The sequence below is a fragment of the Electrophorus electricus genome, chromosome 4, assembly GCF_041902795.1.
Source record: "Electrophorus electricus isolate QZ-2024a chromosome 4, ASM4190279v1, whole genome shotgun sequence".
Classification (NCBI taxonomy): Eukaryota; Metazoa; Chordata; class Actinopteri; order Gymnotiformes; family Gymnotidae; genus Electrophorus; species Electrophorus electricus.
In genome coordinates this window covers 17,305,562-17,327,913 of record NC_137500.1, presented here as the reverse complement: position 1 = coordinate 17,327,913, position 22,352 = coordinate 17,305,562, and the positions used below count along the sequence as shown (strand labels likewise).

General features: G+C 39.4%; 2 protein-coding genes across 14 annotated transcripts in view; one reads left to right on the top strand and one right to left on the bottom strand.

Moving 5' to 3' along the window:
- The window catches only part of cacna2d4a (calcium channel, voltage-dependent, alpha 2/delta subunit 4a), a 76,289-nt gene that overhangs the window by 23,950 nt on the left and 29,987 nt on the right, over positions 1-22,352 (bottom strand). The window lies entirely within an intron of this gene.
- On the top strand, positions 4,714-20,956 carry lrtm2a (leucine rich repeat transmembrane protein 2a). Of its 6 annotated transcripts, none has more exons than XM_035523815.2 (6): positions 4,714-5,189; positions 5,330-5,469; positions 9,352-9,549; positions 17,210-17,806; positions 18,333-18,362; positions 18,578-20,956. In XM_035523815.2, the coding sequence occupies exons 3-6, from the start codon at positions 9,489-9,491 to the stop codon at positions 19,033-19,035; spliced, it is 1,146 nt and encodes a 381-aa protein (XP_035379708.1). In that variant the 5' UTR covers positions 4,714-5,189; positions 5,330-5,469; positions 9,352-9,488; the 3' UTR covers positions 19,036-20,956. The 6 variants fall into 6 exon arrangements, with proteins under 6 accessions (XP_035379708.1, XP_081568865.1, XP_035379707.1 ...); XM_081712739.1 differs by adding an exon at positions 6,421-6,463 and having other exon boundaries at positions 4,714-5,469; XM_035523814.2 differs by having other exon boundaries at positions 4,714-5,469.

The window sequence follows — 22,352 nt, the reverse complement described above, 5'->3', positions numbered from 1 at the left end:
ATTATGATTTATAAGTCTTGTTCTCATCTGCTCCCACTGCTGTGCATATCTGTGTTGTCACAAACTTTGGAGTGGTCACGTCACAGTGCTCACTCTTGCAACACAAATGGTCAATTGTTATTCAAGATGTGTAAATCAAATGTCATATGAGGTGTGAATTCCTGTGGCTGTTGTCCAATGATGAGGTAATACCAGCATCTGGTTACTTTTGATTGGTCAGTTGTGGAAAACTCTATTCTTGGTCAAGATAAGACTGAAGGACATCCAGGCCTGGCGAGAGGATTTTTGGAGAAATGTTGGAGTGAAGCTAAGAGTAGAGTAGGGGCAGAACTGGTGGACTGAGGAGTTAGGCTTAGAGAAAGAGACACTTGCCCTTTCAGGTTTGGAACTTTGGAGCTTATGTTTGGAAATTAGACACATGTCTGCAGAGTGCAGCATAGTGATGACCTAGTGAACGTGTTTTCAGTGGATCAGTTCCAGTAAGAATCCCCACAAGAATGGAAAAATTGAGTGATCTGAGCAACTTCAAATGAGACAGGCAGTGTTGTGCCATCAGGGCAAATAAGGCCTTCTCTGCTGGCCTAAACAGAATCACTGACAAATGTTTTTATATATTTTTTCATGAATATGTATTTAATTATTCCTAATAGTCTATTCTATGCTTTAACCAATCAGATTTCGAATTTGCGACACCAGGGCAATCTAGCATGCTTACAGTAACATTGGAATTTTCACATCCTTTCATTAGATGCTCAGAGTGTGTCCGTGTACTAGTCAGAGTTAGCAAACTGCATTTACAGTGACTTACGCATGCAAAAAATATATTTTTGAAGATGGCTGACAGAGGAAACAATGGCTGACAGAGGAAAATAAACTGTTTTAGTCACATATATACTTACAAAGCCATTTTCAAGACAGAGTTTTCAAGAAAAGTTAAACATCGTGATGAAAGGTCAGCCAACCCTGAAGCTAGCGAGTCTGTCCCAGCCAGGCAAAGGATTTGTCTGCCACTTTCAATTCAGAAAAATGAATTCTGTAAGGTTAATATTGATGCTTCTACTAAAGATGATGTATGTGGTGTAGCTATGGCTGCAGTGAAAGAAGATTTGTTGAATTGTGTCAATTGGATTTCTTGCTTTAGTACTGACATTTGTTCTCACTGCATGAGATACCTGTCTGTGATGCAACACACTGTTACACTGCATTTCTGTATAATGATGATTTCTACAGCTGTGGCGTCATAATGATGGTATTAAGAAGTGGATTAATTCAGTTAAGACATCACTGAAAACCTAGCTGTGAACTGCACAGCCCGCCACTGAAAGCATGTCATCAGTGCTAAATGAGCTGGGGCCAGCATTTGAAAAACTGGCAAGCTTGTGGAGTTCTCATGCAATGCTGTTGAGATTATACAGAATATGGTGTGATTGAGGAAAAACAGTGAAAGGGGATCCTGTGGATGTAAACAACTCATTGACCAAAGGGGTCAAAGGAGGAAGTCATGAATCGTTCTGACGAACAGTTTGTACACCGTCAAGCAAATTGCATCTGAATACAATGTTGGTGCTCCAGTTAGCATGCCCAAATGCACATCTCATTGATAATTAGTAGGGAGATGATCAAGTACCACTAGTGTCTAAGGAAAACAGAAAGCCAAGATTCCAGTGGGCAAAAGAGCACAAAAACTGTGTCACAGATTTCTGTTGCACAAAGTTGATGGGAGGGACAGAATTTGGTGCAAACAATGTGAATTGATGAGCCTTTCTTGTCAGGTGCCAACAGTACAGGCTGGTGGAAGTAGAGTAATGATGTGGGGAATGTTTTCTTGGCACAGCCTGGGTCCTCTTATACCCATGGATGGATGTTTGGTTAGTAAACCTTACTTTAACTGTGTGGCCAACCAAGTTAATCCCTTCAAGGCAGCAGTTTGCCCTATGGCAAAAGGACATGTTCAGCAGGACAGTGCACCATACCCCAGGCTCGTATAGTCATGGATTGTTTCCAGGAACATGACAGCAAGCTTTCCATGCTTCCCTGGCTTTCACAGTCTCCAGAGCTTAATCTGATACAGCATCTCTGGGATGAGGTAGAATGGTCTGTCAGAGCATCTCAGCACCTCCATCTAATTTGTGACAACTGTGAAGAGCTAGCTTGTCTGTGTGAGCCAAGGTTCATGCAGAACAAATTCAATACCTAATGGAATTTATTGGGAGCAGTGGGAACAACAAATTGCTGCAGTTCTGAAGGTCAAAAGAGGTCCTATGTGCTATTAGATTGGTGTTTCTAAACTGGCCATTCAGTGTGTGTGTGTGTGTATACATACACTCTGGTCACTTTATTAAGTGCATCTTGCTAGTACCGGCTTGGTCTCCCTTTTGCCTACAAAACTGCCTTAATTAAACCTGCCATAGATTCAAAAAGGTGCTGGAAACATTCATCAGAGCTTTTACACCATATTGACATGATAGCATTGCAGTAGTTTTGTCAGTTGCACATCCATGATGTGAATTTCCCATTCCAGCACATCCCAAATGTGCTCTATTGGATTGAGATTTGGTGACTGTGGAGGCCATTTGAGTACAGTGAATTTATTGTCATGTTCAAGAAATCAATTTGAGATTATTTGAGCTTTCTCACTTGGCACATTATCCTACTGGAAACAGCCATCAGAAGATGGGTAAGCTGTGGTCATAAAGGGATAGACATGGTCAGCAACAATACTCAGGTATGCTGCAGCATCTAAATAAGGTGGCCTGGTGGATAGAATGTTTGCCTTTTGGCACTAAAGTCTTGGGTTCAACTCCCTCTCTGGTTAGAGTTTCCATGTTCTCCCCTTGTCTGTGTGGGTTTCCTCTGGGGTCTATGATTTCCTCCCACAGCCCAAAAACATGATTGAGATATATATATATATATATATCTGCCATGTTTTTGTGTGTATATCCAGAGATTGTTGCTGAGTTTTCCTGGTCTTAACCTCCTCCCCTTTCCCTGCTACCACTGAGCTACCACTATCCTAATACAGCCTGATACAAGTCAGGATGGATCTATGCTTTAATGTTGTTTACGCCAGAGTCTGAACATATCATCTAAATGCTCTAGCAGAAATTGAGACTCATCAGACCAGGCAATGATTTTGCAATCTTCGATTTTGGTGAGCCCATGTGAGCCCTCAGTTGCCTGTTCTTAGCTAACAGGAGTGGCACCCGGTGTGTTCTGTTGCTGTAGCCCATTTGCAAGGTTTGACATGTTGTGCATTCAGAGATACTCTTCTGCATACCTCGGGTGTAACAAGTGGTTATTTGAGTTACTGTTGCCTTTCTGTTGCCTTTTCAATCGGGCCATTCTCATTTGACCTCTGGCATCAACAACACATTTTCACCCAGAGAACTGCCGCTCACTGAATACTTTCTCTTTTTCTGACCATTCTCTGTAAACCCTAGAGATGGCTGTGAATGAAAATCCCTGATTAGCCTAGCATGAACAACCATGCCATGTTCAAAAGTCACTTAAATGATCTTTCTTCCCCATTCTGATGCTCAGTTTGAACGTCAGCAGGTTGTCTTGGCCCTGTCTACATTTACATTTATGGCATTTAGCCAACGCTTTTATCCAAAGTGACTTACAGTTATGATTGAATACAACTTGAGCAATTGAGGGTTTAGGATCTTGCTCAGGGGCCCAACAGTGGCAACTTGGGGCTTGAACCAGTAACCTTCTGATTACTAGTCAAGTATCACTGAGCTATCACTGCCCACAAGCCATGTCCACATGTCTAAATGCATGAGTTGCCGCCATGTGATTGGCTGATTAGATATTCACATTAATGTTTTAACATGTGTACCTCATAAAGCGTCTGGTGAGTGTGTGTATGTATGTGTTATACATTGGCTTGTATTATGCTAATAAATCATGTTATGTTGAACTCACATGAAGCTCAGATCTTAACATTATGTATTCACTAACTAGAATAAAGTATCAGGTATAATTTTATATATACTCAACACCAATTTCCTGTAAAGTATCCAGTTTGCTACACACATTTACTAGGTTAAACCATTAATTAGGCTGGCTGATGAGTAAACCTCTGACAAAGCACGAACTTCATAAAGTTGATTATGCATATTTTCATGACTTACAATGAACGGTGCAAAAGCTGTTCATGACTTACCATGAACAACTGTCAAAGATAATATGTAGTGAGATAAATGTTTTAAGTTTTACAACGTTCACCCCCACATATTACTATGACTGGTTATAGGTAAGCAGGGTAGGGTTAAGTAAATACAGTAACAAAAGCCCTACATATCTCTCTATGTCAGTCAGACTTCTCCCACCTACACACACTCGCCTCTTCCCTCTCTTCTGTTCTTTTCAATTGCACACACTTGCTCTTGATTTCACTCTGGAAACAGGTTTATTCTCTCACACTTTAAACAAACCCTCTGGATCATACATGCATGCACACACACATACACACAAACACACACAAGCATAAATCCATGGTGTCTCTATTTCTCTCTCTCTTTGGCACAGATGCACACTACTGAAACAATCCCTTATTGTCCCCTCAGAGATGCAGAAGAGAAAGAGAGCAAAAGACTGATGGAGATGAGAGGGAGGAAGAGACAGGAAGAGGATGAGAGAGAGAGAGAGAGAGAGAGAGAGAGAGAGAGAGAGAGAGAGAGAGAGAGAGGAACAGAGAAAAAGAGATAAGAAGAAGCCATCCAATTCACTCACAGCATTTGATCAACTAGGTCTTCAATACAGCTGATCACTCCCTCCCTCCCTTTCTCTCTCTCTCCCCTTCGCACCCTCCTTCTCTCACACACTCTGTCTCTCTCAGACACAGCATGGTCTAATGTTACTATCTTTGACAAGCCAAGCCTGGCACATACAATCCTGCTACACGCCTCACTGCACACACAGACGGAGGAGGCACGCACACACACATGCAGGCATGCGTGTAGGGTGAAGGCTACCCCGAGGATAGCACAAGCTTTGAGAGATACACAGGGGCGCCTGCACACCCACGCACATACACACGTATTTGTGCGCTCACACACACACACATGCTCACAGAAAGGCACATGTTGTGGAGTCAGTGGCATACCATCACAGACCGGACTGAGCGATCAGCTGTGAACCACAGAGACTCTGAGACTGGGAATAAACCCACTCACTCTATGCGGGTATGACAGCAAAGGCTTTGCAGGATTCAACTCTCCCTTCTTGATCTTTCTCTTCTTGGTTATTCTAATTAGCTTTTTCCTCCTTTATAACACCTCCTATTTCTTTATCTTTTTTGGATTGCTGTTGCTACTGTCAGCAGAAGATTATTTTCATTTCCCTATCGGAGGATTATAGAAGCAGCTCCTGTGTTTCTCCGTTTTGGTCCCCCATCCCCCCCAAAAAAAACCCTGCCAGTATTCGGGGAGGTTAGAGCTGAGAAGGGCGGCGGACAAAGAGGGGGTGAGTGTGTCTGAATTGCCTTCTTCTTTACTCACCACACACAAGAACACATGAGTATACATGCATCAATCATTATTCCACCGTTTGAGTATGTTTGAGGTTAGATTTACCTCCTGTTGCAGTCTTCATTTAATTCCTCACAGGTGTAATGGATTGAATAGCTTCTACTTCATATGTGATGGCTGTGGTAATAGCATATTTGCAATAGAAGGGAGGAGAGATGCTTTTGAATGCTCACTGTGGGCCACGAGATCAGCATAGCTCAGAAAATCGGATGTTATCTATTAGAGCCAGACACAAACATTAACACATCTACACAGAACGCGGGTGTGTATGTGTGTGTTTGTGTGACAGCCTGTGTGTGTGTGTGTGAGAGAGAGAGAGAGAGAGAGAGGAGAGAGAGAGAGAGAGAGAGAGAGAGAGAGAGAGAGAGAGAAAGAGGAGCAAGAGTGAGAGAAAGAGTAAGAGCATGTGAGAATGAGAGACGGAGGGAGCTGAGCATGTGAGAGAAATGGCGTATGTCCTAGTGCTCAGGCTGGAAGCCCCCCTCCCCACCATGCACACCCACATACATGCACACCCCTGCCCCCACATATACAAAATACCCTCTCACAGACTGATTTCTGATTTGTATATGTCTTATTATATGTCAGTAATATGCAATTGAAAACTTTAATAATGTTATATAATTACTTTTTTTTTTTAAAACATGTATTTGAGTGCATCTGTGGTATTTTTGTGTGTCTGGTGTTTCAATGTGAGCATATATGGGTGTCTCCTTTTCTCTAAAAGACTGCTCTCAATAATTGATGCCAGAGGCCTTAGTGCCTTTGTTACTAGCATCTTTGTTCTGTTCCAGCCTCTATTAACTCTCAGTCTGTTTTGTTTTTTTTGTTTTTGTGTGTGTGTGTGTGTGTGTGTGTGTGTGTGTGTGTGTGTGTTTAACATTAGTTAGGAACTGAAGGTGAATACCTAAATTCAAATTTGCTTTGAGGTATGTTAGTGTCATTCAAAACACCACACACACACACACATACAATTCTGACCTCCAGAATTATTGGCACCCTCGGTAAAGACCTAAAAAGGCTATGAAAAATGTCTTTGTTGTTTATTGGCTTGATCTTACACTGAAAATGAGGGAAATCTAACCTTTCAATGACTTAAATTTATTTAAAGAAAATAAATTGTAAATATTGTAAAAATTGTAAAATGAATTGTAACTTTTTTTCTCAAAACTTTATAGACAACACACGAATTTAGTGCTGTATGCAGCCTCTCTTTGCCAAGATAATAGCACTGCATCTCTAATAATGCTGGAAAAGTGGGTAAAGTCAGATGAAGAGATCCTAGACCATCTTACAAAAACCTTGTTCCTTGCTTTGAGGTCTCTTCTTCAGCTCATCCCACAGGTTTCCAGTGGGGTGAGATGGACCTGTGATCTCCTCTCTGGAAGCTTACTCTTTGGTAAATAAAACAAAGAATGTGGATTGTATCCCCTTAAAACCCCTTAAAACATCCAAATATACACCAAGAACCCTAGGATAATTTAGTCCCCTTAAAAGATCCAAATATAAACCAAGAACCCTCATGGTAAAGGTCAGATTTTTATATAAAAATCTGGTATTTGATAGAAAAAAACAGGCCCACATAACACGTCCACCATCGTACACCATATACTACCATTACATCATCACACAACATCCACCACCATACTTCACAATGAGGATTAGATCATATTCAGCATATTCTTTTGTTATACAGCGTCTTACAGTGGTTGTAAAAAGAGAACACACTTTTATAACGCCTAGATCAAATGAAAGTTTGAGTTGATGTCTAACTGTAGTTTTGGAGACTTGGTAGTTGATGTCTAACTGTAGTTTTGGAGATTTGGTAACCTCTCCTGTTACTGTCTGTGATCCTTAAAGAACATTTTGCCTTTCAAACCATTCTCATTCACCATGATCTGTATTTAATATAGTTGTGTTCTCCAGTAGAAAGACTCATTAGAGTTCCAGTTGTATGAAACCTAAATAGTGTTATCAGGTGATAGATATTTTTAGTATAAATGTTTTCAGATATGAATTTATTTTTCAAGTTCAACAACATTTGTGTATTTTCTTACCTTTCACAAATTTGTTAGCTGATTAAGGGTAATTGACTTAAGGTTATCTTCTCATAAAATGAGGATAAAACAGATGCTAATAGTTAATAGTTAACACTTAATAGTTCCTAAGGACTTACGTTTTAAAGGTAAAATATGAATTGGAATCTTGTTCACAATAATTTTTAGGGGTGTCAATAATTGTGATGCATTTTTGAGAATTTTTTTATATATGGATTCTTACTGGAAGGTACGATTTCTCTCACATTTTCATAACCATTTATGAAATTACCTCCTTTTAAAAGGAGTTCCTGACCTTGCTACCAAAGCCACACCACCACTTGAAACACACCATTACACAAACACAGACTCTCTGCTCGACAACACCATACCAGTAATTTGAGCCACTTGAATCAGCATTCAGCCCTTTAGACTTTCAACATATGCGCTCCCTACAACCAGAATGTATGCATGCATGTAGGTGCACATGCATGCTTTGGAGAAAATAAATATGTGCACCAAGAAACAGGCACCTGAATCACATCACTTGCCCACATATCTTTTATTCCAAACACTCATCTCTGCCATGCACTTTTCCAAAGCCAAACACTATTCCATCTTAAGTGAATACATTTTCAGCATTTGGTAAATGATCCAGAGCAACTTATATATTGATCAGCATGACAGTACATGGACTTCTAAGGAAATGAACCCATGCACTTGGTGTTGCTAGCACAATGCTCTACCTGCTCAATCAAGTACACTACAGGGGTTAAAGCACACAGGCCTTCTTTAAAGGAATATTTAACTCAAAGTACTCAACAAAGCAAATAGCCAGCCAGCTAATAATGCTGAACTGTCTCCTCCTAAACAGCTCTTTCCCTGTTAACCAAATTTGTATTTTTTTAAATGGTACTCTGTTATTATAATGTATTTCTTCAAAAATGCATATAACAATGACAACTTGTAAATCACAAATATTATTCACCTAAGTTGAAGAACCAAGGCTTTTAATACTTGACAAAAATGTTCATGGAGTACCTAATGGGCTGATACATGCTCTTCGTTGGTTTTATGTAATATTCTGCTTAATGTTGCTAAAGAAAAAAAATTACATTTTAACCCACAAGCCCATACACATACAATTTGTTTCACTAACAATATCCTTAACAGCTGAGCAAAGATCTTACAAGCATAGGGTTAGTAAAGCTCCTTGAATGGCACCAAACAAATACTGTTAGGCTGATCTTGATTTTTGTTGGTTTTAATCTCATAATATTCTTATAAACATAATGTGGAACAATTAGGTAGTGTGAAGTTGCACATTAAAGGCTGCAACAAAGTATCAGATATTGCTTTGTGATAGATTAAATGACTGGTTTAATTCATTTTAACCACATTAAATGATATTCATAACTGGCAACATCACTTATTTCCTTACGTTATTTTTACAACAAATCAAGTGACTATGTCCCCATTTTCTAAAATTAACTCAACCTTTAAGTGTGCTCTTTAAAGCTGCCATGTGTTGTACTGCAGTTGTATTGGCCCCACTGTACTTCCTGGGATTTCAACACACCTGATCCAACTCATCAGGCAATCAAGCTTTTAAACAGCCTGACAGAGTAGGCATCACAGAACAAATGTGCAAAGAGATCTCCAAGATGGACACTGAGAATCTCTGAACTAGAGGCAGCTGTTGGTCCACAACTGTCTAAGGACAAACTATACAAGAATGCACTTTTCACTTGGATTTTTTTCTGTCACTTTCTCTTCTCCAGACTCTCTCTCTGCTTGATGACTGTGTGCCCTGTGCCGCTGAGAGTTGGCACTGACACACACTGATGCCTAGCCAGGTCTGAGCCAGGCACACACAGGCACAGACCAGACACAGCTGTGGAGAGGTAGACGTGCAGCCATGGGACTCTCCACTAGACCTGTGGCGAGGCCCTCCAGGAGGACCACTCAGAGCAGCCCTGGTAAGTTGATTGCAGTGCAGTTAAAACTCAGTGCAGACTGCAGTGACACAGAAGGCATAAAGAGATTAAGTTGATCTAAGGTAATTGATGCCCAAGATCTGGTGGTAGGGTTTCTTCACAGAAGATGAGCATGTAACATATGCTTCTTTAGATTAGCATCTCCTATTAACTTGATCCACACATTGTGTTATTACCTCATCAGCAGCTCACCTCTTTAAGTATTGGCCCTCCATATTGGTACATATGTATTATATATCAGCAGTTCTAAGCTCCAGCTATGGAGACCGCCTGCCCTGCACACCTTTTAAAGTTTTCCATGTCCCAACACACCTGATACAACTCATGAAGTACTTGATAATTAGTTGATGAGCTGGATCAGGTGTGTTGGGGCAGGGAAAACCTGAAACTTTACTAGGTCTTTAGGACATGAATTGCAAACCACGGATATATATCATACTGATATCAATATATATTAAAGCACAAATGTATGTGTTTTTAATATTCATTATAAATCTAAGCGGGTGTAATAGAGGCTAGAGTTTAGGATATGTTCACTGCAAGTAGATGTGTAAGCTCAGCTTTAATGAGAAAATATTTAGTTATTTCAAAAACGTTCATTCTGCTATTTACACACACACACATACACAGCTGGAATTTGTACTGCTGAGTGACAAAACAGTGACTAACTGCATGGATCTGAATCCATGATTATAGGTCTCAGGTGTGTGTGTGTGTGTGTGTGTGTGTGTGTGTGTGTGTGTGTGTGTGTGTGTGTGTGTAAAAAGCAAAGATGGTGCCAACATCTACTGCAGTACTGTTTTGGACAATGACGTATACAGTACAGTGTGTGATAGTACAGTGGTACAAGGCAACACAGAGAAACAAGCCTAAAAGCATCTTCAGGTCTAATATTTCAAGATGCTGTCTTTATCTTTAGTCAAAACAGCTTTCATCTCAACTAAATCCTCCATCTCTGCGCACGCACACGCACACACACACACACACACACACACACACACACACACACACACACACACACACACACACACACACACACATACAAAGAAACAGAAATTACCAGCTGATATAGAGACAGATGGAGCAGGGAAGTTTGTGTTAATATGTCTGATTAAAAAGCTGAAGAGACCCAGGCTAAGACACATTTTGTGCTGCAGCTTCATTGCCCAGCAACACAAATTCAGTGTAGTAACACTGCACATAAAGAAATAGGCTAAAATACTCATATAATGAGCAATGAATGAACGCTAGGGCAGACCAGTCATCCTTATGCTGTAATTAACAAAATACCAACTAGATAAATGCTTTATTAGTTTTTGTGGTGTTAGTATTTTTAAATGGTCAAGATTATACAAATACATACAGTGGGGACCTAATCAGAATAATAAATTACTGTTGGCCTGCTAGTTTGAGTAGTACTTGGTACATAAGATATCATACTAATAAATATTATTGGTATTATATTATAATAAATATTATGCTTCAACTGAATATCCAGCTATACTGGTTGAAATCTTATACAGATGTATCTTTAAGGGTAAATGTAGTAGGGAAGATGATTACAAAACTGAAGAAGTAGAATTTGGAAAAATGGTATTCATTTTTCTCTGACAGTGATAATTGGCCTAAAAATCTTTGAGGAAGTAAAAGGTTTTTGTTCAGTAGTTAAAAAATGACAAATTACTACAATAAAGTCAGCACTGACATGAGCAGAACAGAGTATAAACATGTGTATGTTGTTTGCTGTTAAGACATGAGCAAATTTGCTTGGAATCATTATCAAGACTGCATAGTGCATTGGTCTTATGAAGGACACATATTGTTTCCCTCCATATTGCCACAGTGAGCGGGAAAGCAACATATATTTCTGTATTTTTTCATCAATAAACAAAGCTGCTTTTTCTTGCTATTCTTGTCGCTCTTCAACACTCTTTCAATTCACTCTCTATATCTCGCCTTCATATGCTTACACACGCAGGCGCACATGTACATCCTCAGCTTCTTAATATCTTACATGGCTCTGAAATAATGATATGGCCCATTGGAGTAAAATCTAATTTCTCAGTGTTGTCTTGATGTGTACTGATGCTGTGTTTATCAACACTTCTGTGGAAACACTCCGAGACCACGTTAGGCTGGTCAAAGCCATCTGGCGTCCCAAAGAAGAGTGAATTTCATCTGCCTTACACGTCTTAATGTGATTTGTTGGTGCAACTACAAAACAATTTTTATATTGTAACAGAATGATAAGAAAACAAGGAAGAAAGAGAGGGGAAAAATTTAAGGAATGTGGGGGAGGGGACTATAGTGAAAGATAAACAGAGCAAAAGAAATTTGCTACAGAAAAATATATAATTATATTAGTACAAATATGAATTATAGCCAAGGCAGTCCTCTTTTCCTTCCTTTTTAGGTTTCATGCCCTTACACACACACAATTTAAATAGGATAAACAGTGAGACCAGAGGCATGGAGCAGCCTCAGTCATTCATAATTGTTATTCATAGATGCTTCATTGAGATTATCATCATTTAAAGATGTTACCAGGCAATGTGAACACAATCTATAATGTAGTTTCTCTATAAAAAAAAATTGGGTCAGCAGAGGCTGGGCATACCTGTGAACTTGCAGGAAATGTCCTCCCCCTAAAACTGACATCATACAGAAGGTGAGTCCATAAACACAACTAGTAGGCAGCTTGAAGTAGACAATGGAAGAAGAGGGTACTACGGCAAGCTGCTTAGATTTAACTGGTGGGAAACTGAGTTTTTCATCTTCACCTTCATAAGCATTGCTTGTAAAAAGGTTGTGCTAGACCTTTCCAAGATTATTCACGTTACATCTCCATCTAGTCTAGAAGCGTATACAGTAAAAGGTCAAAACTATTATCTCTTTATGAAACACAACAAATCCATTTGCTTTTCCAAAAAAATAACCAGTACCAAAAGTGTTTATAATATGATTACTTCCAAAAGAACGAAGGCAAAATTTCTATAAAGCATAAACGACAAGGCCAATTAACAGCCCTCTGACAAATAACAGTCAATAGTCTAACCTTTCTGTCGCACAACTGACAGCAGCCTTACTGTGGTTCCTAAGTTGGTGGGTACATGTCTCCTGAGAGATATTCGCGGAAGAGAGTGTGCCGTCATGTAATTCTTAACACCCCACCACTTTTAGATTACGCTGAAGTTGTTTATTTGGAAAAGAAAAAAAATCACTCTTCTTAACAACCACTTGGAGCACTGATCTGTGGCAAAAGCTGGTGGGTAGCCAGACTTAATAGCACAACCAATAAAAAAATCTACATTTAAGCGAGGTGGTGGCGCACATCCCCCCTCCCCCACTGATAGTGTACTTCACCAGAAGATGGCAGGTGACAAGGAACGAAGACAGGCGAGTTACATAAGTTTTTGCCTCTTATGATAAGCAATACTAATGTGGTAATAGGCTTTTGTACTGATCTTTACGTGGTTAACAAAGTCTGCATGGAACAGGAGCAACAAGAAATAGTAAATGCCGGATCATAAAAAAAGTGTTAAGCCTGACTGTAAAATTACTATTATGAGTTAGAGCAACCCACTTTTTGCTGTTAACCTAGCTAGCTTACACCTGTGTACGTTCCTCGTCGTTCGCAGTCTTGTTGGAAAAGGTTCTAGTCAGCTGTCAGTCACAAAACCAGGAGCCATTAGCCAATAGCATTCGATGACCTATACGCCCCCATGAGCCCGCCCCCAAACTGTCAAAACCACCCCCATGTCAAAACTTGAGCAAAAAAAAAGAAGCCGAAGGAAATTTACTTGTTGCGTGAGGGTAGTGATCAATTTGGAAAGCCAAACTGGTCAAAATTATCCGCAAACAATGCGTTTTATTTGTGAAACGTCCTTAAAAAGCGGCGTTTTGGACGTTTTTGCGCCGCAAAATACGGCAATATTTTTCACTACGCCGTAAAATGCACAGAACAAAATGATCTGCCATATTTTACTTATGTCAGTTGAAAATGCTGTAAAAAGCACCACTTTAAGTGTTCCAAAATGCCGTTTTTATACCGCTTTGGCGACCCTACAATTTAAAACACTTTTATAGTAAAAATAATGAGCTCCTCCTACTGGTTTTGACAGCCAATAGATTTGAACTGTCTTCACCCAATTGCTCACGAACAAGGTCAGACCAGTTGGAGGAGCTCATTATCTTATTATAAAACGCCATTATAGGGACGTCACTGTAGGGACGCCAAAGCAGCATAGAAAAAGGGAACACTTAAAGCGCCGCTTTTTACGGAGTTTTAAACTGACATATAAACGGAGTAACATACGGTGTTTTTGATGGTTTCTGCTGCGTATTTTACGACGTAAAAACGCTGTATTTTGTGGAGGAAAAGCGTCCAAAACGCCGCTTTTTTCGAAGTTTTACAAATGAAACGCGTTTCGTTTGAGACAAATTTTGACCCCTTTGGTTTTCCATACAGATGAAAAAAAAAACTTCGAGAATGAAGAAAGCCAATTTGATATTTTACATAAATGCGAAGTAAATTCTTTTTTCTGTGCTCGCGAGTTTCACATTTACGCTCGTGAGAGACGTGCGCGTTAATATTTTTCGACATGTGTTTTTGCACATGAAATGTTAAAAGGTGCATGTTTATATTTTTCGCCCTTTGTTTTTGGCATGAAAATGACGTCATACTGATGTTCGTCACAGACACTAGTTAGCAGTTAGGGATATCTAAGGGAAGTACAACGAAGCGAGTGAAACAAACAGTGCTAACAACAATATTCTTAACATTGTTTAGGTTTGTTGTGTAAAGGTTTTTGCTTTGTAGTTATAACTGAAAATAAGGTTTAGTTTTTCGATGACCCAAATGTTTTTGTGCATAAGAAAAGGAAAAGATGAAAGAGACGATAAAAATGTGCCTCCAATAGTGTGCTGGACAGGTTTGTTAGCTTGGTTTTGCATCAAAAGTTCTAGTTTATTTATTTATTTTTAACACCAATAAGAACAACTCATACAAAAAAACTGACACATAGCTTTGAATTTTAAACATTCCGTAAGTTATGCTCAAGTTAAGACACACAGCATTATATTTTAGCATTGCTAAAAGTAAATTTTAGTTAATCACTACTATAGATGATGGTTATATCATAGATAGAGAAGATGGTAGTCCAACCTCCTCTGGACCAGTATGTTAGCCTATTTGTTAAATTGAAGTTTGCTTTTATAGAGTTTAATGCAGTGTTTATATAATGCATTATTATTATTATTATTATTAGTAGTAGTAGTAGTAGTAGTAGTAGTAGTAGTAAATCACACCTGTGAATTTATGCTGTGGAAATACTATTCATCAGTAAGCTTTAGAGATGTCGGTAGTTTGATAGGAGCATAGGGAAACATTCCATATTAAATAAATTAGCAAAATAAGTGGCTTGCAAAAACTGGATTTTTAGCTCAATTAAATGAGTTTAAGCTTATGTTTGCATGTCCAAAGCAGCAAAAATTTGTTTTCTAAATTGAAAGCAGAACATGATAGAACATGCCACATTAATATTAATTAAAGTAATCCTCATCAAAATTAGCCTCATCACTATCATTCCACATTACAAATCACCAAGTTACTTATTTGTGAAAATAATCCCTCTTTGATAACTGCTTACTTTGTGATGTTTATTCATGACTTCATTGCTAACAGCTTAGCTAGCTAGTTAGCTTCTGCCCATGCAATCAGACCTGTTGCACTTGTTCCTTTCAACAATGGGAGTCAAGTCAGTCAGTCAACAAAAATGCCTCTTCTAGGCTGGCAAAAATCCCCAACCGCATACAAACAAAAAAACAACCAAGAATGTTAGTAGTGGACCATGTTCAGCATACACTTCATAAGTGGTGCTCAATGTCTCATTCACACTGTTATTGTGAATGTTCTTTAATAGCCTCAAGTGGTTTAAGATGACAGATCAGTTTTAAAATCTATATGTCAGCTGACATATCAGTTTTAAAAACTATACACCATGAGATGAAAGCATGTTTGTAGTCTTGCTAAGAGTAAACATGTGAACAGTGGAAACTCATAGTCTGGCCTGGTATGAAAGGGATAAATGATTTATGAAGATAACCCACACTCAGCATGTCTCACCTTACACTAGGATCACAGGGCAAACTAAAGGGCAAGGCTCAGGTGTCATAGGTGTCTGTACACTTACACACCCACCTCCAAACATTGCCTCTCCCACATGCCACACACCCATGCATGCACGTGCACACACACACACACACACACACACACACACACACACACACACACAAACCCCCCCCCCCCCCCCCCCCCCACAAAGTATCAGACTACACTGCAGGGTAACAGGACCAGAAAAGACTACACAAGACTATCTATCCAGTGGGTTACAGTGTTTCCAATGTGACAGAGGCGTATCATCTGACAGATTAATTATAACTCGTAGCTCCATACTCAGCCCACATCTTGGCACACATGCACTGCAAGCTGCAACAAATTCACTTGTCCTGCACTACACAGCATCCACCCCCCACCCCACCCCATCTCTCTCTCACACACACACACACACCAAAATGTTTTTCTTATCATAAAGAGTAATGCACACACACATGCCAAAAACAAAACAAAACATAAAAACCCAGTCCACTGCACAGAACATTTCCCATAATGTCAGCACTTTCTTAAAGCATGAAGGCATGTTGCTTCTGAGTTACATCAGAACATCCAATACCCTCCACATAGACACACACAAAAACAATACAAACATGCAGGCATGCAGCAACCTTATTTACATTAAATCAGCCTTCTTACAATTTGTGACTCATGTCTTACTGGTCTTACTGTTGGCATATTCTTGCCCTGATATGAGAACTATATGAGTTTAGAACTAACATCCTCCAGTTCACATTTTTCCCCCAAAGTACAGTTTTGTGTGTGGAGGATGTTAGTGGAAAGGATGGCATTGCATAATTTTTCAGTTAACCAGCTCAAACATACATGTTACAGCATTTTCATAGAATGTAAGAGTGAGAGAAGGATAATTTCAGTTGTGGTCCATACTATTAAATATGTTATTCTTCAGCTGATACAACATTATAAGAGCTCACATTTTTCCATTGTGTATAATCAAATTTTCAAACTATGGGTTTCTGTATTATGGCCCTGGTTAATGGTAGGCAAGTAGGCTAGCAAAATCACTAAAGAAAGAACAAATATAACTGCTCATTTATGAAAAGGGGAGGGAATCATTAGTACACTAATAAGTACTGTAAAAGACTAACCACATGTCTGAACATGCCCAAGCATCTAAAGGTTGTCCATCACTGGGCCAATGGCCTCGGGTGATTTTGGCCTCCCTCATTAATAATCTATGTCTGTTCTGGCTGTGCTTCTAAATGTCCTGTTCATGACTGCGGGTCAGAGCTTTGCTTACTTTCGATTGTCTGACAGACATACAATAATGAGAACAGTATGTATAGGTGCATAATGAGTCGATTATAGTACATCCTTTGAGCTAACTTTTGTCAATCAAATTTACACTTTGTGAAAAGAAGTATGTCCAATTCATTCCATTAAAGTGGATACTGTTTGGAATACTGTAAGTTATCGATTCTTCTCATGTTTCTCATCTCACCATCTCAGCACTGCCCTGCGTGCTCTACCTGCTGGTTGTGCAGCTACAGCCTTGCTCCAGCTGCCCACCTGTGTGTGTGTGCAGCTCTTCAGAGGTGGACTGCAGTGGGCGGGACCTGGCTGCACTCCCCATCCTGTCCTCGCTGCCATCCACCACACGCACCCTCCTCCTACTCAACAACCACCTCTCGTCACTGCCTGTCATGGCCTTTGCCAACCTCAGTTCCCTAGAAAGGCTGGACTTGTCCAACAACTATTTGGACAACCTGCCGGCCGGCCTGTTTGCTGAGCTGGCCACCCTGAGTGACCTCAGTTTGAGGAACAACAGTCTCACTGCTCTGGACCGTCACATCCTGCAGGGTCTGGTGGGCCTGCGGCGGTTGGATGTGTCTCTGAATGGCTTGGCCGTTGTGCCGCTGGGCCTACTGGACAAGCAGCAGGGACTCACGTGGCTCTCCCTGGCTAGCAACAGGCTGCAGGCACTGGAAAGGGCAGCCTTTGAGCCACTGATGAACCTACAGCATCTGGAGCTAGGCTCCAATCCATGGGAGTGTGACTGCAACTTACGCGACTTCAAGCACTGGATGGAGTGGCTAATCTACCGAGGTGAGACAACCGTTGCACGAGAGCAACTAAATTATAAACGTGTGTAAGTGTAGTAAAATCTTAATAGGATATGTGTCTGTAGGTATTTTCCTGTGACATCTCCATCCTTTTTTTTTTGGCATTTATTCACTGCATTTTTAAAAAATTATTTCCAAGGCAGAATATAAGCATTCATACTTCTTTCTTTGTGGAGAACTGCAACCTACTGTAATCAGAACTTACTAAACTTACTAATAGAGAAGTGACTGGAGAACTAGGCAGCTGTAGACATGTGTTTTCTTTGAACATACACATACACCCAATCAGAAACACATTCACAGAGTTAACACTTTCATTCAGACTTGAGATGATTTACAGAGATGAATTGCACTCACACAATCCTCTCAATTTCAGGCCAGATAAATCTATAAGGCAGCTAGAAAATCCTTCTGAGAAAAAAAGGATCTTATTATAGATGTGAAAAGCTGATGAGTCATGTGTCTCTGTGTGTGTGTGTGTGTGTGTGTGTGTGTGTGTGTGTGTGCAGAAAGCTACACAGATGGTGAGAGCACTACATGTATGTCACCATCAATTATGCATCAGTTTACTCTCTCACACACATACACATGCACACACACACATACATATAAAATGGACAGCAGACCCATTTGTTGGCTAGTTTAGAGGGTTTGAAACAGTAATTCAGATTAATTACTGAGGACCACTATTTTACTGTGGAGTGCTGTAATTTGATCCTCACTCTTAATCTTTCTCTTTCCATCTATCCCTTAGGGGGATATGTCGATGCTGTGGAGTGCACCCTCCCCAAAGACCTCAGGGGGCGGGACATTCGGACCGTTCCAGTGGAGATGTTCAACTACTGCCTCCAACTAGAGGATGAAAATGGGGTTGGGGCTGGAGTGATGAGCGGCGGCTCTCCACCATGTGCAAGGGCGACCGCTGCTCCTTCACCTGAAAGCACTGTGGTCCAAACTGAGACCGAGCCACCAGACTGCGTTAAGCAGCGCTACCGGCCTGTGAGCGTACGGCGGGCCATTGGCACGGTGGTGATTGCCGGTGTGGTGTGTGGGATCGTGTGCATCATGATGGTGGCAGCAGCTGCGTACGGCTGCATTTACGCTTCCCTGATGGCCAAGTATCAACGCGAGCTGAAAAAGAGGCAGCCCCTGATGGGGGATGGTGAGGCAGAAGCTGACCCCGAAGAAAAACAGATCTCATCAGTTGCGTAGAAGTCCAAGTCAGGGTCAGTGTTCAGACACCCCCATTTAACCAATTTGTATACTTTGAATCCAAACACACAGATGACAGCTTGCATCTCTCCTACCTTTTTTGTCCCTTTCCACTCCACAAAAGACAAACTACAGGTATTTTTTCACATTAACACTTGGAGCAACAGGATTCAGTTTCACATGATGTACCCGCTTTTAATGCCTGTTAAAAGACTTTTGATTATAGTTCCCCAGGACTAGAGGCCCAATTAGCACTTTAAAACTCAACCCCTCCACCTTGCTCCTGGTCTTGGACAGAAGAATTTCAGAGATGAAAAATGAACACATGCTGTCAAGCATTGTTCAGCACTGTACTCTTTAGTTGCTAACATTAGCCTCTGCACTAGCAGCTAGTTCTACTGGAGACTCTATTTCACTGTCAATGACAAATCATGTTATGAATATCTCCATGTTATTAAATAATATATATTATATACTATGTATGGTGAACCCACTTTTCCTGGTCTATCTGTGTATTCCTGTTTCCATACCTAGTACTGAATTGTCTTTAGCACACTGTTATGTTCTGTGAGTTTGTTTTTATGATATTTATATGGTACTGCTGCTCTGCCATGTTCATATACAGGAGAAAACCTTTATTTCTAGGAAACCCAACTAGTAAAGTCAGTTTTGTTAAATAACGCTTAGGGTGTGAGTTCAGTCCAGTTGTTTATATTAAAAGAGTGTTGGCAAATTTAAAAGAACCTCAGGAACTGATAAAATTAGAACAAGTGAGATTATACTAATTGATTTGAGACCCTAGGGCTACAGCTGGGTGTAGGGTGCAACAAAGAGTGGCTGCTGTTCCACTCTACAAATACAACCAAGTAAGAGCAGCAACAATAAACATTCTGACCCTTTTAAGACATACATTATCTACCAATGTGCTTGTTTGTTTCAATATGGATTGGAATATCTACTAGCAGCCAGAACAGAATGAAATAAAATGAGCCTGATATGTTGTTTGTCATATGAAAATGGAATAAACTAAATTAAGTTGCAAGTTTATTCCATAACTACAACTATATTAAGTTGAAAGCATATTCCATAACCTAAGTGCTGGTAGAATATGCTCAAATATATTTTCAATATGTGACATATTTCTATGCTTTTGAAACATATGAGGTAGGTTGTAATGTGAAAATGGGAGGATGGCTGCTACTGTGTGCTGAGTTTTGTACTGTTGGACTAGTTTATATAACCATGTTTAGCCTAATTGTATGATTTCTGACTTACACATAGGTCCAAGCTTTACTAAGATATCAGTAACTATTAAAAGCTTACAGGAAAATACAGCATTACAATTTTTACTGAGAAGACCCTAGGTTCCACAGTTTATTGGGATTATATTAGGAGCTAGACACAGATTTCACAAAAGAAGTAATTCCTCTAAAACAGTTAATTGTGGGTAATGTTTCCACATGTTAGCAGCCACATGAGAAAGCAACTAAGTGAAGCTATTGGTGGGGTGTCTTAATCTTTCCCTACCTAATTAACTACATCAACTACAGTTCATATTTTCTGACAACATGTAGCAAAACATAGGTCCAGTAGGTGTAAACTAACTATCAGTTTACATTTCCAAATGACTGAAGGGTTAGTGTTTCTCTGCACTTGATTACTGTATGCAGATGTACAACACTATATGCATGATTCCAGCACGTGATACTACTGTATTTACAAATTCAGTGAAAGGCACACATATCAAACTACTCAAATGGTGTAGTACATGACTGTCAGTACGTAACAAAACTCTAATCCAAATGAACCAAAGGTGTGTATTATTTTAAAGCTAGGGCAATGTGATGGTAGTGCTGTAGTGAATTGCAAAATCTCTATGGCTGAACAATTTGGATAGAATTAAATGGACATTTCAGTCAAATGATGTCATGCTCATTGTCAACACTTTCAATGATGTAGTTGTATCACCATCATTTAGCTGAACTATTTGTTTAAGCATATCTTTCAGCTCTGGTAGACTGCCTTTCTTGCTTGCACCATATCACACTCTGCTGTTTTCTACTGAGATTTCATCTTACACAGAAGATGACTACTTTATAGTTGCTTTGTTACTTATATGTGTAAACATAAGGCAAGAGCATGTAACTATAAATTTAAAACAGAAAAGAATAAAACTACAAAAACAAGCATATCATGTAACTGTGGAATAGGGTGCAATCGTGTCATCTAGAGGAAAAATTTCCCAAAGTGAAAAAAGTGCAATACTAAATTGTGAATTGAACAATACTAAATTGTGAATTGAACAAGATTTACAGTTGTGTATTAAACTACAGTAAAGTTTAATTCACAGCTAGCATTAGACAGTTCTCACTTTAATTATAACTCATTTATGTTCACGTGTCATTGTGCAAAATGATGGCTAATTTGTCTATCATCATTAATACCTACAGTACAAAGTCTTTGATGTATCTAATTGTTAAAAGTCATAATTTGAGCAAACAATGTCCTCCAAAATATTAGGACAGAGTAGTCACAACACATTTTTGTTGGAAGGTCAAGCAATTTCGTTTGCAGATGAAAACATGAAGGCAAAAGCACTGAACTTCATCTATCATTTCTCTGGGGATATTGCAATAACTATGATCACCAAATGCTCCATACTCTCTGTGTCCTTTTTTTAAGTACAGAATGCATAAAAGGAAAAACCTGAACTAGCCAAGACAGCCATCCAGGCTCAAACCATTCAAGCACTTATTTAACTTCTTCAAAGGGATTCTTATTTAAGAAATGCTTCACTGCAAGAAATGACTGCAGGAAAAGCAAATAACTCAAATAACCTTTTTTTGCTTTTAGGCTTCAGTTATTACTTTAAAATATTTATTTCCAACAGTGACAAAAAGGCAAATATTACAAAATGTCTTCAGAAATCCTCCAAAATAAAACATCATGTATTTTGCTATATATAATGATTTATATCTCTAATCCTAACTGCTTGACTACTGCAAAAATAAAAATTATATACTCCAATAAATTAGGAAGACACTGTATATAAGGTACACATAAATACATATATATTTTGTTATTTCAAAATTAAAAATGTAAAAGTCTTGCCAGAATCTGACTACAAAAAAAATAAAAGAACGAATGGGTGTTTTACCTTACCATGAATAAAAGCACAGAAATAGAGTCAAATGGCTGTTATACTATTAAAATGATCCACATTAAGAAGCAAAAAGACCACAAACCTGACACTAAGAGTCATACACCAAGTTCATATAGCTTGCCATTTCAGTTTCATGTCTGATGGCATTTCTAGT